The 16,444-nt window shown below is 48.7% G+C and overlaps 1 protein-coding gene and 1 long non-coding RNA gene across 4 annotated transcripts in view; one reads left to right on the top strand and one right to left on the bottom strand.

Annotated features, from left to right (window-relative positions):
- LOC309350143 (transcription factor COE1-like) overlaps positions 1–16,444 on the top strand; it is a 98,864-nt gene that overhangs the window by 72,570 nt on the left and 9,850 nt on the right. For 2 of the 3 annotated variants that reach the window (XM_081876836.1, XM_081876837.1), the window contains exons 12-13: positions 3,214–3,302; positions 13,172–13,237. In XM_081876836.1, coding sequence (XP_081732962.1) covers positions 3,214–3,302; positions 13,172–13,237 — 155 coding nt within the window. The remainder of the gene's footprint in view (positions 1–3,213; positions 3,303–13,171; positions 13,238–16,444) is intronic. The other variant, XM_081876838.1, reaches the window with a different exon arrangement.
- Positions 9,131–16,444, bottom strand: part of LOC309350417 — a 128,336-nt gene continuing 121,022 nt past the window's right edge. The window contains exon 4 of the long non-coding RNA XR_014160339.1: positions 9,131–9,142. This is a non-coding gene — a long non-coding RNA (uncharacterized lncRNA). The remainder of the gene's footprint in view (positions 9,143–16,444) is intronic.

The following is a 16,444-nucleotide window of genomic DNA, read 5'->3' as shown; positions in this document are numbered from 1 at the left end:
GATGAGACCCTACCTGCCCACAGACTGTCTTGCCAGAGTGATGCATGCTGTGGTTATCTCTTGCTTGGACTACTGCAATGCTCTCTAAGTGGGGCTAACTTTGAAGGTGACCCGGAAACTGCAATTAATCCAGAATGTGGCAGTTAGACGGTGACTGGGAGCGGCCGCTGAAACCATATCACACTGGTCTTGAAAGACATACATTCGCTCCCAGTACGTTTCCGAGCACAATTCAAAGTGTTGGTGCTGACCTTGAAAGCCCTAAACGGCCTCAGTGCAATATACCTGAAGGAGCATCTCCACCTCCATCGTTCAGCCTGGACACTGAGGTCCAGCGCTAAGGGCCTTCAGGCGGTTCCCTCTCTGTGAGAAGCCAAGTTACAGGGAACCAGGCAGAGGGCCTTCTCGGTGGTGGCGCCCGCCCTGTGGAAAGCCCTCCCACCAGATGTCAAAGAGAACAACAACTACCAGACTTTTAGATGACATCTGAAGGCAGCCCTGTTTAGGGAAGCTTTTAATGTTTAATAGGTTATTGTATTTTAATATTCTGTTGGAAGCCGCCCTGAGTGGCTGGGGAAACCCAGCCAGATGGGCAGGGTATAAATAATAAATTATTATTATTATTATTATTATTATTATTATTATTATTATTATTTAATTATACTGGTCCCCCAATGGCAGGGCCAAGCGTATGAATCACCCCCCGCCTCTGGGACGATGGGGGCACATGCTCTGGCCTTGCCCTTCACGCATCTGAGCCAACGTGAGGAATTCAGAACGGTGGAGCTGTCAAGACCCCGTCTCGGCCCATCTTCCCCTGTCCCCAAAAGCGCAACCCTGTGACCACATCTCTGTGTGTGTGTGTGTCATCCCACCCACGTACCCCCCCCCCTCGTTGCACGGGTAATCCCGTGTGCTCTGGCCTGTGAAAGGCCTTCCAGGGGTGGGGGCGGGGGGGGGAGCAGGGAGAAAATCAATACCAATTACTCCTGCACGAACGCTGCCCAGAACTGGAATTGCAGCATATGTTTACGCTAAATCAGGCAATCTATCTTCATCTTGGTTCAGTAATGAAGCGCGCCAATCTCAGAGGGGGGAGGTTTAAAGTGGGAGGGGGAGGGAGGGGGACTATGTGCCTTCTGGGTGATAGACAGGTTATTGGAGGGGGGCTGGAATCCCTGATTCTCTGTGCCTTGGAGATTGGGGGGGCGAAAGAGGAGGAGAGCGGAAAGGGGGGAGAATAGATCATTTATGATTATTCATATCAATGTTGCTATTTGTTCAGTTTCCTTCCCTCTCTTTCTCTGAGGATCACAGGGCTGTTTGCAATATAAAAACACGTATATACATGCCAGAGATACAAATACAAGCTCCACCACCACACAGAGAGAGAGAGAGATTAAAAGGCCATAGATTGTTTAATTAGTCAAAGGCCAGGGAAAAGAGGGGTGTTTTTGCCTGTCTCCTGAAGGTGAGGACCAGTGATGGCTATTTCTGTGCCTCCAAGGTAAAGGTAAAGGTAAAGGTACCCCTGCCCGTACGGGCCAGTCGTGACCGACTCGGGGGTTGTGCGCCCATCCCGCTTAAGAGGCCGGGGGCCAGCGCTGTCCGGAGACACTTCTGGGTCACGTGGCCAGCGTGACGAAGCTGCTCTGGCGAGCCAGCACCAGCGCAGCACACGGAAACGCCGTTTACCTTCCCGCTATAAAGCGGTACCTATTTATCTACTTGCACTTAGGGGTGCTTTCGAACTGCTAGGTGGGCAGGAGCTGGGACCGAAAGACGGGAGCTCACCCCGCCGCGGGGATTCGAACCACTGACCATGTGATCGGCAAGCCCTAGGCACTGAGGTTTTACCCACAGCGCCATCCGCATCCCAAGGTGGGAGGCAGCAATTCTTCTGGATCCCAGAGGGCTCCTGTGTTCGAATCCTGCTCGCGGGTGTCCCACAAGCCACCGTGAGAGGCTGGACCAGGTGGGCCCTTGGCCTGTCCCAGCGACGTTCTCCTTATGTTCCTGTGGGCATATTCTGGCTGTTCCTTATTGTCCCAGAAGGCATCTTGTATGAGGGCAGGTTGAAGGTGTGCTTTTGGAACTTTTGCCGCAGGCTATTCCTACATTATCGGGACACGGGTGGCGCTGTGGGTTAAACCACAGAGCCTAGGACTTGCCGATCGGAAGGTCGGCGGTTCGAATCCCTGCGATGGGGTGAGCTCCCGTTGCTTGGTCCCTGCTCCTGCCAACCTAGCCGTTCGAAAGCACGTCAAAGTGCAAGTAGATGAATAGGTACCACTCTGGTGGGAAGGTAAACGGTGTTTCCGTGCGCTGCTCTGGTTCGCCAGAAGTGGCTTAGTTATGCTGGCCCCATGACCCGGAAGCTGTATGCCGGCTCCCTCAGCCAGTAAAGCAAAATGAGCGCTGCAACCCCAGAGTCGGTCACGACTGGACCTAATGGTCAGGGGTCCCTTTACCTTTATTCCTACATTGGAGGAGGTTAGAATCATAGAATCGTAGATTTGGAAGGGACCCCGAGGGTCATCTAGTCCAACCCCCTGCCATGCCCCAAATGGAAACCAACAAGAGTTCTCTCCCCTCCTGCGATTTCCAGCGACTGGTATTCAGAGGCCCTGCTCCCTCCACCATTTCAACTCTCCTCTTCTCCTTGAATTCTTTCTGTTCCAGCTGGTCGTTACAGAAACTACGTAACTAAGAACTAGCGCCTGTTTGCCATTTTTCCTCCTCCCTCCTCCTCCCTTTTCCTTTTGTGTGGTGTCATTTAGACTACAAGGAAGCCTCTTTTTTCTGTTAAAGGGTGAAGATGCTTTAAATAAAATGAAAGATGTGAAGAAGTACCTTTTTTGAGAGGGGAAGGGAATAGGGAGTTGTTTTTCTCCCCTTCTTGTGACACTGGGGCTTGGTGGACAGCATATGGGGCTGAAAGCCAGGAGGTTCAGCACACAGCAAAAGAACGACTCCTTCGCACAGTGTGTAGTTAAGCTACGGAACTAAAGCAATGACTTTAAAATCGGTTTAGAATATGTCTGGAGATAACAGTGTCCAGAGGAAAGCCCTCTGTGAACGGGATTTGGTATCCGAAGTTCAGCTTAGAAATGCACAAATTTACGGGAGAAGCCACACCATTCTGGCCACGCTGTCTCTCAACAACGAGCCCAATTCACTGGGTTCTAACCTGCTCACTCTTTCCGCCTGCAGCCTTGAATGAGCCAACCATCGACTACGGCTTCCTGCGCTTGCAGAAGGTGATCCCGCGACACCCCGGAGACCCTGAACGTTTACCCAAGGTAGGGAATCTCACAAGGCATTCAAGTGTATTGTCATACCTCGGGTTACAGCCGCTTCAGGTTGTGTTTTTTTTTGGGTTGCAAACCACCGAAACCTGGAAGTACCAGAACGGGTTATGTTCGGGTTTCGGCGGTCACGCATGCGCGGAAGCGCCGAATCACAACCCACAATGTTCGGAGGCTAGGGGATTTTGTGGAGAGTCGGTCTGCCAAGGGCTCAAAGCCAAAAGGAAGCCTCTGTGCGCCACCAAGAACCAGGTCCCGACACATATAATATAATAATTTATTATTTATACCCCACCCATCTGACTGAGTTTCCCCAGCCACTCTGGACAGCTTCCAATTGAGTGTTAAAAACAATACAGCATTAAATATTAAAAACTTCCCTAAACAGGGCTGCCTTGAGATGTCTTTTAAAGATAAGATAGCTACTTATTTCCTTGACATCTGGTGGGACGGTGTTCCACAGAGAGGGTGCCACCACCGAGAAGGCCCTCTGCCTGGTTCCCTGTAACTTCGCTTCTCGCAGTGAGGGAACCGCCAGAAGGCCCTCGGTGCTGGATCTCAGTGTCCGGGCTGAACGATGGGAGTGGAGACGCTCCTTCAGGTATACTGGACCGAGGGAAGCCGTTTAGGGCTTTCAAGGTCAGCACCAACACTTTGAATTGTGCTCGGAAACGTACTGGGAGCCAATGCAGATCTCTCAGGACTGGTGTTATGTGGTCCCGGCAGCCGATCCCAGTCACCAGAGAAGAGGGCAATGGTTTGCTCCCTGATGCTCTGCTTCCCTGTCCTCTCTCGGAAGCAGAGCACTGGGCCGGGTGGGTCTCGGCCTCCTACAGCCCAGCCGATTCAGGGGACCGTGCATCTCTCCACCCACTGGCACCGGAGCAATAAGAGACCCACATCATCAGACTGGGAGTGCATCAATAGCGTGCGTCAGCGAGCCCCGTGCACCTCCCCGACACAACCGGCACGCAGACCCCTCGATTAGTCTTTCGCCTGCCAGAGACAGGTTGCTCCTTTGTTCCACGCGCTCCGGCTGTCCTCACCAAAGCGTAGCTAATGCCTCCGGGCAGAGAACAGCTGCCGGCGAGAGGGAGGGCCTTCGGGTGGAGAGTGACAGTGAGAACCGGCCTCCAAATTGGAGCCATTCATCATGGGCTGACAGGGACGCTGCAATCGTTGCTGCGGCCGTGTTCCTGCGCGCAGGTCTCCCTTTGGTGCCGGAGTGCATGTTGCAGCGCTGCTTCCGTGGCCTTGGCACACTGGGGAACTGGATTCTGTGTACAGGGACATCGCAAATGCTCTGCAGCTTGGGACCAGTAGTCCATCTTCTCCAACATCCTCCACTTAAGAATTGAGGTGTTTGTGAGTGCTTCTAAGCCAGTCGTGTAAGTACATAAGATGGCGTCCTTTTCTCACAGTTGCCAACCAGGGGGAAAGCCGCAAGCTGGATTCGAACTCAAGTGCAGTCTCTCCTCCTGTGGTTTCCAGCAACTGGTGTTCAGAAGTGGAGGAAAAGCGTAGCTATTCTGGCTGTTGGCCATCAATAGTCCTCTCCTCCTCCACGAATTTGTCCAGGCCTTTTTAAAAGCTGTCACTGCTGTGGCAAGGAGTTCCGTAGTTTAATAATAAATTTTATTCATACCCCGCCCTCCCCAGCCAAAACCGGGCTCAGGGCAGCTAACACCAGGCATAAAAACAATTGATTAAAATATAACTTGAAAACAAGATTAAAATACAACATTAAAATGCAGCCTCATTTCAGCAGAAACTCAAAAATTTTGCAGGGGATGAAAACGCCAAATCTTCACCAAGCCCAACTATCCAGACTGGTCCTACGTGGGCCAGAAAAAAGCCAGGGAAGTCCCCAAATAGGAGTTCCATCACAGAAGGAGAAAGGAAAAAGGAAAGAGGGGGAGGGGGTCAAGTTGATTCCAAGCCAAAGGCCAGGCAGAGCAACTCTGTCTTACAGGCCCTGCGGAAAGAAATCAGATCCTGCAGGGCCCTGGTCTCATGAGATAGAGCGTTCCACCAGGCCGGGGCCAGTGCTGAAAAGGCCCTGCCTCTGGTTGAGGCTAATCTGACTTCCTTAGGGCCCGGGACCTCTAGGGTGTTGCTATTTATGGACCTTAAGGTCCTCCGCGGGGCATACCGGGAGAGGCGGTCCCCTAGGTACGATTTAGGAAATAGGAAATAGGAAATATTTTTCTCCATCCACTCTGCCCATGCCAAGCATAATTTTGTGCACTTCCGTCATGCCACCTGTTACTCGCCTATACTCTAAACTATGTAAGTGATAGTGACTGCATTCTCAACCTTTGATAACCTGGTGCCCTCCTTATTTTTTTAGACTACAATGCCCGTCAGCCTCAGACAGCACGGCTGTAGTCCAAAACATCTGAGCATGCACCAGCTTTGCAAAGTCTGCCCTAGTTGTTTCATTCAGAGATCTATATGTTAGAGAGAACGAAATCAGCTGTAAAATTATGTTCCTAAAACAAAAAAAAAATGCATTTCGAATCAGTAGATCAGCTTAAGATATCAGATATGGCTAGATCACCCATCAGGTGAGTTTTAAGCAGGTGTCTTAATGCCAACTCTGCAGGTGTCAGCCCGACGTTCATTGCAATTAAGCACATTTCATGGTAAGGAATCCCGCAAGTTAATTATGGGGTGGGGGGCAAATAAATTGCTTCATTTGCTTGTCCAGAAGGTGATCCTCAGGCCTGTCAACAGGCAAAGAGGAAGCAAGACTACAGAATATTCGCATGGCACAAAGTTACAATTTTATATTGTAAGCTGCCCTATGATCCTCGAATGAAGGGCAGTATAGAAATGTAATAAAATAATAATAATGAAAAGGTAAAGGACCCCTGACAGTTAAGTCCAGTCGTGAACGACTCTGGGGTTGTGGCGCTCATCTCGCTTTACTGGCCAAACGAGCCCACGTTTGTCCGCAGACAGTTTTTCCGGGTCATGTGGCCAGCATGACTAAGCCGCTTTTGGTGAATCAGAGCAGTGCACGGAAACACCGTTTACCTTCCCGCCGGAGTGGTACCTATTTATCTACTTGCACTTTGACGTGCTTTGGAACTGATGTGCTTTGGTCCCTGGCAGAAGCAGGGACCGAGCAACGGGAGCTCACCCCGTCACGGGGATTTGAACCGCCAACCTTCTTATCAGGAAGTCCTAGGCTCAGTTGTTTAGACCACAGCGCCACCTGCGTCCCCTAAAATAATAATAGTCATAAATAAACTGTGGAACTCCCTGCCTCAGGTGGTAGAAATGACCTCCAACTAGGATCGCTTTACAAATTGGACAAATTCGTGGAAGAGGCTTTCAAAAGCTAGTAGCCACAATGGCTATACTCTGCCTCCACAGTTGGAGGCAATGAAATACAAAGCTTAATGTCTTTCCTTCTTTTTTAACCAAACCAAGACTTTTATCTAGTTACAATGAAAACACAAAAAAGAGAAAAAGAGAGGAGGAGGAGGTTAAAAGAGAAAGTTAGAAAACTAAGATTCAGAAAGTAAAGAACTTCACCTGTCTGCTATATAAAAGCAATATTCACTTCACCCAGAGGCAGTGATGCTTCTGAATGCCAGTTGCTGGAAATCACAGGAGAGGGATCTTGTGTTCGAATCCTACTTGCAGGTTCCACACAAGCATCTGGTTGGCCCCTGGGAAAAGAGGCTGCTGGAGTAAGTGGGCCACTCTGTGTGATCCAGAAAACCTCTTCTTATGTTCTCATGCTGCAGTTTGGGGGTTACGCACTTTCTTTTTATGCAATGGGTCCCACGTTCGGTGCCCAACATCTCCAGGAGCAGAATGTGGGCATCACAGCAAGCTGCCACTGATAGCTGTTAAACCCAGGAATTCCTGGCCTCCATCAGGGAACTTCCACCCCGAAGGAGCAAAAGCATCCTGGCTGCTCCTATGCTTTTAAGCGCAGCTCGAACTGCAGAAATTAGCAGGAGAGGCTTTCTTTAAATACTTCCACCTGCAGAGATGCAGCAGGCGGCTTAAAAAGTTGACAGCCCTCCCGTCTCCGGTAAGTTTGGAGGCGTCGCTGAAGCACGCAGGGCCTTGCAGAGAGGTTCCCTAGATGCCGGCGTGAGCCTTAACAGAGGACCCTCGCCCCCCGGGAGAGGTTTATTAATTGTGACAGTGAATCTCTGTATCCACTGATTTCTCTCTCCCTTCGCAAAGACTTCAAGGCGGTGGCTAGTCTGGCCCAGCCATTCATCATAGTTAAGCTACCTGTCGTATCCGGGCTATGATGAAACAGACCCTTCCTCCTTTCTCAGCATCGCGGCCCCCCACCCTGCCCTTCGCCCCATGCATCATGCAGAACTGACAACAGGTATACATGCTAATTGTGTGTGTGTGTGTGTGTGTGTGTGTGTGTGCAAGTTTCACTGTGTCCTGGCTGCAGGAATGCAGGCTGGAAGAGGACACAGCAGCGTTTTTAGAGAATTCAATGGGCTCTACCTGTGACTACCTTTCAAGATGAATCAGAAACTAACTACAACTAAGCTAGAATGTAGGTGCCAAACTGGAGACTGGGAGTGGCCGCCGAGACCATATAACACCAGTCCTAAAGGTCTACCCTGGCTCCCAGTACATTTCTGAGCACAGTTCAGAGTATTGTTGCTGACCTTTAAAGCTCTAAATGGCCTTGGCCCTGTAAACCTGAAGGAGCGTCTCCACCCCCATCATTCAGCCTGGACACTGAGGTCCAGCTCCAAAGGTCTCCTGGTGGTTCCCTCCCTGCAAGAAGTGAGGTTACAGGGAACCAGGCAGAGGGCCTTCTCGGTGGTGGCGCCCGCCCTGTGAAACGCCCTCCCATCAGATGTCAAGGAGATGAATAATTAAATATCTTTTAGAAGACATCTGAAGGCTGCCCTGTGTAGGGAAGTTTTTAATGGTCAAATCTTTTATTATGCTTTTACTATTTTGTTGGGAGCCACCCAGAGTGGCTGGGGAAACCCAGTCAGATGGGCAGCATATAAATAACAAAATTATTATTATTATTATTATTATTATTATTATTATTATTATTATTAGTTGGAAGAGGCAGGCTGGCCAAACAGGTCTGACAGGTTGTTAAAAAAAAAATCCTGCAACACCTATCTGACCAGAGTTGACAGTGTGTCAGTAGTGATGTGTATGTTTGTGTGTTTATGTCGGGCATGAGGAAGCTCAGGCCCAGAGCCAAATCCAGCCCTCCAGAATTATAGAATCATAGAATGAGAAGGGAACCTGAGGATCGTCTAGTCCAACCCCCTTCAACGCAGGAATACGTAGCTGTCCCATACAGGGATCGAACTTGCAACCTTGGTGTTATCAGCACCACAGTTTAGTCAACTGAGCTATCCAGCTGATCTGGTTTCAGTTGAGCCCTGTTCATGGATCCAGCTGGTAAAAGGTCTCATGTTGATCATCCCCACATTTTTAACATTCTGTCATTCCCCCAGATTGCAGAAGTATTTTTGGCTTGGGGGGGCTGCATGACTTTGAGGGACCAACTATCTGCTGTCGTCCTCCTGGCCCCCCTTCGCTGATTTGGTCCAGAAATAACTGGGTGTTTTATATCCCCTTAACGGGAGCTAAATGTGTGCAAAGCGGCCTGCAGTCTCTCCCCCCATCCACCCCCCCGCCAGCCCCAAGCCTCCCCCCCCCCCGCTCCATTACCGTATTGATCGGGGAGATATTGCAGAAGACAGAAGAGCAAGAACTTCTGATTGCTGGCACTTAGCTTGACAGCAATCCAATAGCCTTGAGATCCTGATGTACAGTCTAGAGCCGTCATCATTGGTAGTGGGCTGGGGGGGCTGGGAGGGGAGAGGAAAGCCAGGGGGCAGGTTAAGGAGCACAGCAAGGACCTCTCCCTGAGACGCAACTGAAATCAGAGGCTCAAAAAGACAGCCGCTTCCCTCCAGATTCTTAGGACTGCAACCAATTAAATACTGCAATTAAATATTTTTGTGCTGCTGTTTCACAAAGAGCTTTCCAAACTGTGTGTCACGACACATTAGTGTGTTGGCTGCAGCCTGCAGAGGTGTCGCACGAACACTCCTTGCACTCATTCCGGGACTAGAAAGGGGGTAGTTTAACCTCCGCTTTGCTAGCAAAACTGAAATTTACTGTGTCGCGAAATTATGCATGTCTAAAAAGTGCATGACCAACATTACAAGATTAATAATAATAATAATAATAATAATAATAATAATAAATTTTATTTATATCCCGCCCTCCCCAGCTGAAGCCGGGCTCAGAGCGGCTAACATCAAATGTATAATACATTAACATAAAATCAGACAGTCAATTAAAATGCATCCTCAAATCAGATGAGTATCAGCATAAAATCCAGAATAAAATTAGAAATCTTAGAAGCTTGCTGGGTGGTGTACAAGGCATAGAGCCTACAGTTATCATGGTTGTATTTCTTCCTATAGACATAGAAGCATAAGGCTAGCATCACGCAGCTCCCACCGAAGGATTTATAGTGCCTTCTCACAGTCTTGGGTTTGCACAGACAGGGCAGGGGATGGGAACCCCAAGTTTGAAAGAGCTGTCAGAGGAAGTGGGGAGGACCGTAAGGGGAGGGGGTGGTGAGCAGCACAAGCGGGGGTAGCCACCCCTAGTTTAAAATAGTTAAATATTTATTGGTTTGCTGCATAAGTCGCCTTGAGAGCTTTGGGTAATACAGTACGGCCACATTTCATGGCCATTTAGCTTGTGCAATCACAGCCTTGCGTTGTGTAAGGCTGGCCGGTTGAAATTGTGCAAATTAAATGCATGCGAAGTTTTCTCTGGGCACACCAGTTCTGGAAGCCTGGGGGCGGCCCTGCGAAATATCGTGGGAACTCGAACAGACCCATGAGATCTTGCGAGAGCATCCTGAAGGCAGCACGCTGAGCAGGTCTAGAAAGCTTTTAAGCTCTCAGCCTTGTTTGCCGGACAAGTCCTGCTCAGCACACCAGCTCTGGGGGGGGGGGGTAAGGATTTTCGCACAGGGGGTGGTGGTTCAAGTATATGCATTTTTGCATATGTTTGCAAGCCTCGGAACAGAACTCACGCCTAAGATGCAATCGTACTGCAAAGTTATAAGAAGGAGAGTTCGCAGGACCAAAAAATATGAAGATGGCAGGTGCTGTCGCCCTTGCTTTCATCACAGACAAGTCCATATACGTCACACATTAGAAGCTGCTTTGAAAGAGGTTCAGCAGCAGTTGCTTAATCCAAGATAGACTCTTAAGGCTTTCAAGGGATCTTTTCAAAACCACCGTCAAACCATAGATGCATTCTGTAATTTGTTGCCAGTTTTGTTGTCATCCAAGAAAGAGAGTAAGAGAGAGAGAGAGAAGCAATGTCTTGAATCATCATAGAATTGTAACATTGGAAGGGAGCCCAATGGTCTTCCTACACTCGAGTAGGACCCTGGCAGAGACGCATGCCCGACTGGCATGTTGTCTCCCTCCTGGTCTTTTGTCCAGGAGCTTCAAAAGCTTTCTTCTGCCCGAACATCATAGCGACTGTTGCCAACATTAGCACACTTAGGGATCCGCAGAGTCTTCGCAGCTTTGCGTAACAGTCCTCAGCAACTCAGTATTTTGGCTAATCTACTTTATCTACATATAAACACACACAAAGCACTGCAACATGGCTCCCTCTCTCTCTAGCATCAGACAGCAAAGAGAAAAAGAACAAAGGACAATAGTCCCACTTCATGGAACACAGTAACACAAACATCCTGTCTCCGTCACTTCCCACTCTGTGGAGTCAAAACATACACCATCATGTGATAGACAACAATCCCATGACTGCAATCACGGAGCAGGAATTCTAACAGTCCAACCCACTGCCGTGCAGGAATTATTTACCCAGCGAAGAGCAATCGGCTTGTAGTCCTGGCAAGCACCAGATCTGTAATCCTTTTTTTGTTTTTGTTTTTTTTACCTGCACAGTCTCCCAATGTAAAGTTTTTATTTGTTAGTGGTTGGGGTTCCCCTCCCCCCCGCCGCCCCCATGTAAAATCATGCAAATTCTAAAAGAGACGGCTTTCACTCCATAGAAATGCAAAGAGTTTGTGTGGGTAAGTGCATGTGTTTTCTTTATCTGTCTGGTGTGATCCAGAGTGGCTGCAGGAGAAGCGACTGAGACAGGCCTGAGTGTCCACAGCTCTGTGTCAGAATTCCAGATATGCCCACAAGATCCCAAAAGCTGATGATCCCTGCAATGGGATAGGCAAATACATTTTTGCATGCAGCTGGTCTGCTCAGAGCTGTCATGCGGGGAATGTTTAAGGAGCCACCAAGAAATAAGTTGCTAGTGTGTGTGTGTGTTTGCCTGCAGAAGATACAGATGATTGTATGGATGGTTGTCGCCTTCTAGTGGAAATCCGCAGAGACATGAAGTGCCTTGTGATCCCAGCCACAGGTTACTCGAGAAGAGCATTATGTGGTTGCAATGTTCAAAGAGGCACAGGCAGGCAGGGCTAGTGCAAGGGCTAAATGTGTTTTCTCTTCTTCTTCTTTTAACATTTTTAAATTAGATTTTCACATTTTTATACACTTTGTTGTTGTCGGTTAGTCGTGTCCGCCTCTTCGTGACCCCCTGGACCAGAGCACGCCAGGCCCTCCTGTCTTCCACTGCCTCCCGCAGTTTGGTCAGACTCATGCTGGTAGCTTCGAGAACACTGTCCCACCATCTCGTCCTCTGTCGTCCCCTTCTCCTTGCGCCCTCCATCTTTCCCAACATCAGGGTCTTTTCCAGGGAGTCTTCTCTTCTCATGAGGTGGCCAGTGTCTTGGAGCCTCAGCTTCAGGATCTGTCCTTCCAGTGAGCACTCAGGGCTGATTTCCTTCAGAATGGATCGGTTTGATCTTCTTGCAGTCCATGGGACTCTCAAGAGTCTCCTCCAGCACCAGAATTCAAAATTTATACATTTTAACCAATTCAAATATTAAATTACAAGGTTCTCTGAACCTTCAGACTTCCTCCCCTCCATTCACTGGGTTCTTATATTAAAAGTTTAAGTTTTCTGCATCTTTTACTTTATCCAACTATTGTTTATCATAATCAATTTCACATTACAAATGTAATTACAACGCTACCAATGATTTTAACTGTTTACAGTGGTTTTTTAAGTAAACTACGAATTTACTGCAGTCTCTAACAAATACTTGATCCTCTTGGTTTCTGATCTTCCCCATCAGTTTCTCCATTTCCGCATATTCCATCAATTTCGTCTGCCATTCTTCCTTCATTGGTAATTCTTCTTCTTTCCATTTTTGGGCTAGCAACATTCTCGCCCCCGCCATCGCTTACATAAAAAGTCTTTTGTCTTCTCTTGGTAGTTCTTCACCTATTCATTATAAATCATTTCCCAGAAGTCTTTTACCTTAAAACATGCCCACCACATATGGTAAAATGTACCTTCTCTTGCTTTACATTTCTGACATAAATTTGATTTAGTTTTATTCATTTTTGCAATCTTTTGTGTTTTCTCATGTGAGGCTTCGCTTTGAACCAGCTCCCAAATTATGAACCCTCAGAGCTCACAAACATTTTCAGCAATGCCAAAAATAATAATAAATGCCTTCCCAATACTGTCAGTTTTTTGGCACTGATAGTGAAAATGCCAGAGGCTGGCATTGTTGGGCATTGGGCAAGGCCCATGTTTTATGTGTACGTATACCTGTATCAGGTTGATTGTAAATAGCACATTTGCTTGAAATGATAATAATAATGAACGAATGAATAATCATCGAAAGGTATAACTCTTGCGGGGTGATTGCATTAAGGTTTGCCTTCCAAGAGGGACTGCCGTCAGCCTCTCCTTTGTTTCCCTCCCCACAGGAAGTGCTACTCAAGAGAGCAGCTGACCTGGTGGAAGCATTATATGGGATGCCGCACAACAACCAGGTAGGCCTCAGACTCCTCTTGGGGTATACCTGAAGGAGCATCTCCACCCCCATTGTTCAGCCCAGACACTGAGGTCCTCCTCTGAGGGCCTTCTGGTGGTTCCCTCATTGCGAGAAGTGAGGTTACAGGGAACCAGACAGAGGGCCTTCTCGGTGGTGGCACCCACCCTGTGGAATACCCTCCCTTCAGATGTCAAGGCAATAAACAACTATTTTAATTTAAAAGACACCTGAAGGCGGCCCTGTTTAGGGAAGTTTTTAATGTCTGACGCTGTATTGTTTTTGATATTTGGTTGGAAGCCACCCAGAATGGATGGGGAAACCCAGCCAGATGGGCGGGGTATAAATAATAAATTATTATATTATTATTATTATCAAGCAAGACTTGTCGGAAGGGGCTGTGCAACTCAGGACTCATAAGTAAAGAAAAAGTGTTCTATATTCGTTGTAACACAGGGACACCAGATGGTGCTGTGGAGTCCCGTCTTTCGCCAACGTGATTTCCCGTTATGAAGTTTACAATGCATTTTCCTGAATTTTTTTTTGCCGTCTCTAGATCCAGCCACAAAATCCTCTCCCGTCACCAGACACACAGAGACACACACAGACACACACACACATGTTGTTGCCTCCTTTCCTAACCCAAAGGTGTGTGTTTTTCCCTTGAGCCAGAGCACTGTTGGTGTGGGAGTCAGGATCCGTCCCCCCTCCGCAGGGCGTCTAGACAAGCAAGACCCCCTCCTATATTAGTGGGTCCTGAGTGTCGCCTTTTACATTTTCCCACAATGCCCCAGGGTCCCAGCGTATCGTCACTCTGTGGGACTTCTTCAATGGCAGCCTTAGGTGGAGTCAAGCCAATGGTCCATTCAGCTCAGTTATGGAATCAGAGAAAGGTAGAATTGGAAGGGGTTCTGAGGGTCATCTAGTCCAACCCCCTGCAATGCAGGAATCTAAAGCACCAACTCTTTCTGCAGGAAGGACCAACTGCACCAATATAAAATGGGAGACACCTGGCTTGCCCGTTGTACATGTGAAAAGGGTCTGGGGGTTTTGGTGGACCACAAGCTGAACACGAGTCAACAGTGTGATGCAGCAGCAAAAAAACTAATGCTATTCTAGGCTGCATCCACAGAACTCTAGTGCAGGGTTACCAGGCGTCCCTGGTTTCCAGGGACAGTCCCCGCATTTGCAAATCTGTCTCCGGACAAATTCTGTCCCCGGAATGTCCCCAGATTTGCAAATCTGTCCCCGGGAAATGTGGCAGTGGCAGCCTCAGCAGCCCGGAGCCAGCCTGGTAGCGCAGTTGGCTCTGGCTGGCTTCAGGAGCTTCTCGCTGCCGTGGCGCCTGCCATTTTTCCTCGTTGGAAGTCCCCATATGATGTGTCTTGTGCGCAAAGGGGAACCGGGGACGTCCAGCGGTACAGATCTCCTGCCCCCTTCCCCCCTTTGTTTTGACTGATCGGGGGAGGCTCAGGAGTCATGGGCGGGCAGCCATTGCCCAGTTTTTTAAAAAACTCTGCACATTTATGTTTCACAGGGTGCAAAAGAAGGGCTTTGAACCTTGCCTGGCAGAGAAACCGCGTGCCTTGTGCCCCTCCTGGGTAACGACCACCCGCCTGTGACTCCCGAACCTCCCCCGATCTGTCAAAACAAAAGGGGAAAGGGGCAGGAGATCGGGGCAGGCTCAGGAGTCATGGGCGGGCGGCGCGCCATTGCCCAGTTTTTTAAAAACTCTGTGCATTTATGTTTCACAGGGTGCAAAAAAAGGGCTTTGCACCTTTATACAATATGCATGTGTGTTTGGACCCAGGGTCTTTTGCCTCACCATCCCCACTACTGACTCCCTGTTGCTACTCAGCTTCAAAAAAAAGGGGGGGGGGTCCCCGGATTCATTGGAAAAAATCTGGTAACCATAGTCCAGTGTCCTGATCAAGGCTGGAGGCCATCTCTGCCTGCTGTAGCAAGGAGTTCCGCAGTTTTAACGATGTGCTGCATGAAGAAGCATCTTTTTCTACCTGTCCTAATGACGCGAGCTCACTCAGCTGTCTTGAGCTAGCCACTGCTCACTCCTCCTCAATATCCTTGTGCGTAGAATAGCCTGCTTCATAGGATTGTTGTAAGGACAGCTGAAATAGTACCCAGCAAGCCATGAGTCTCTTAATCTCGGGGTTGTGGGTTCGAGGCTCACTTTAATAATAATAATAAATTTTTATTTATACCCCGCCCTTCCCAGTTTGGAAAACCGGGCTCAGGGTAGCTAACAACAAATGTAAAACACTTAATTGATGCAACAAAAAACAGCATAAAAAAACAGTATAAAATGTGAATAATAAATTCAGAATTCAAAAATCAATTTAGGGGTGGAAATCCATACAATAAACATTAGATGATCACCAGGGCTAGCTGGCTAAATGAGTCCTGTTTGGGCCAGCGAGGAGACCAGGGGAGAATTAGCTGTGGGATCCCAGAGTGGGTAATCTTCATAAAAAGGGGAGGGGGAGGGAAGGAAGGGGAATAAAAGATCAGGCACGATTCCTGCAGTGCATGGGGTTGGATTAGATGATGCTCGGGGTCCAACACACAGAACCATAGAATTCTAGACTTGGAGGGGACCCCAAGGGGCATCTAGTCCAACCCAGTGCAATGCAGGAAAAAGCATCCATGACTCTACAATTCTACAATTCTGGAAGCCCTCGAGGCACCCAAAAGTGCTATATATCAATGCGGACCCTTTACGACTTGCGCATCATGACCCCTTTCCACATGGGGGTCCCTGACCAAGCCCCTCCCCTCCCAGGTGTGTCTACCACCTTTACGGTGGTAGTTTCCTTCCTTGCGATACTTGAGAGTTGTGTTTCCGGGACACCACCCCTCTCCTGCTGGAAACCATTTTCTTTTTAACAACTGTACTTTCCTCTCTAATTGCCGTAACCCGCCCTGGGACCTGTGGTGCAGGGTGGGAGAGGAATCAAAATATTGTTGACGGGGCAGAAGGAGCAGCACATGTTTGTATCTTGCGCAGGTCGGTGGATTTGGCGGGGGATGTTTTTTCAGAGCGGCGTTCCAGGGACCCCGGTCATCCGGCCCGTTTTTACGTCCCTCTCTCGGTCCCGCTGCCAGTAATTGCTTCCATGTCCCGGACCTTGTTTGCTACCACTCTCCCCCCACACACACACACCCAACCTTGCATCCAGCTAGCTGGGCCCCA

The sequence above is a fragment of the Podarcis erhardii genome (genome assembly GCF_964252035.2).
Source record: "Podarcis erhardii genome assembly, chromosome: 9".
NCBI lineage: Eukaryota > Metazoa > Chordata > Lepidosauria > Squamata > Lacertidae > Podarcis > Podarcis erhardii.
Note: the sequence above shows the minus strand (reverse complement) of the source record. Positions and strands in the feature narration are given on the sequence as shown.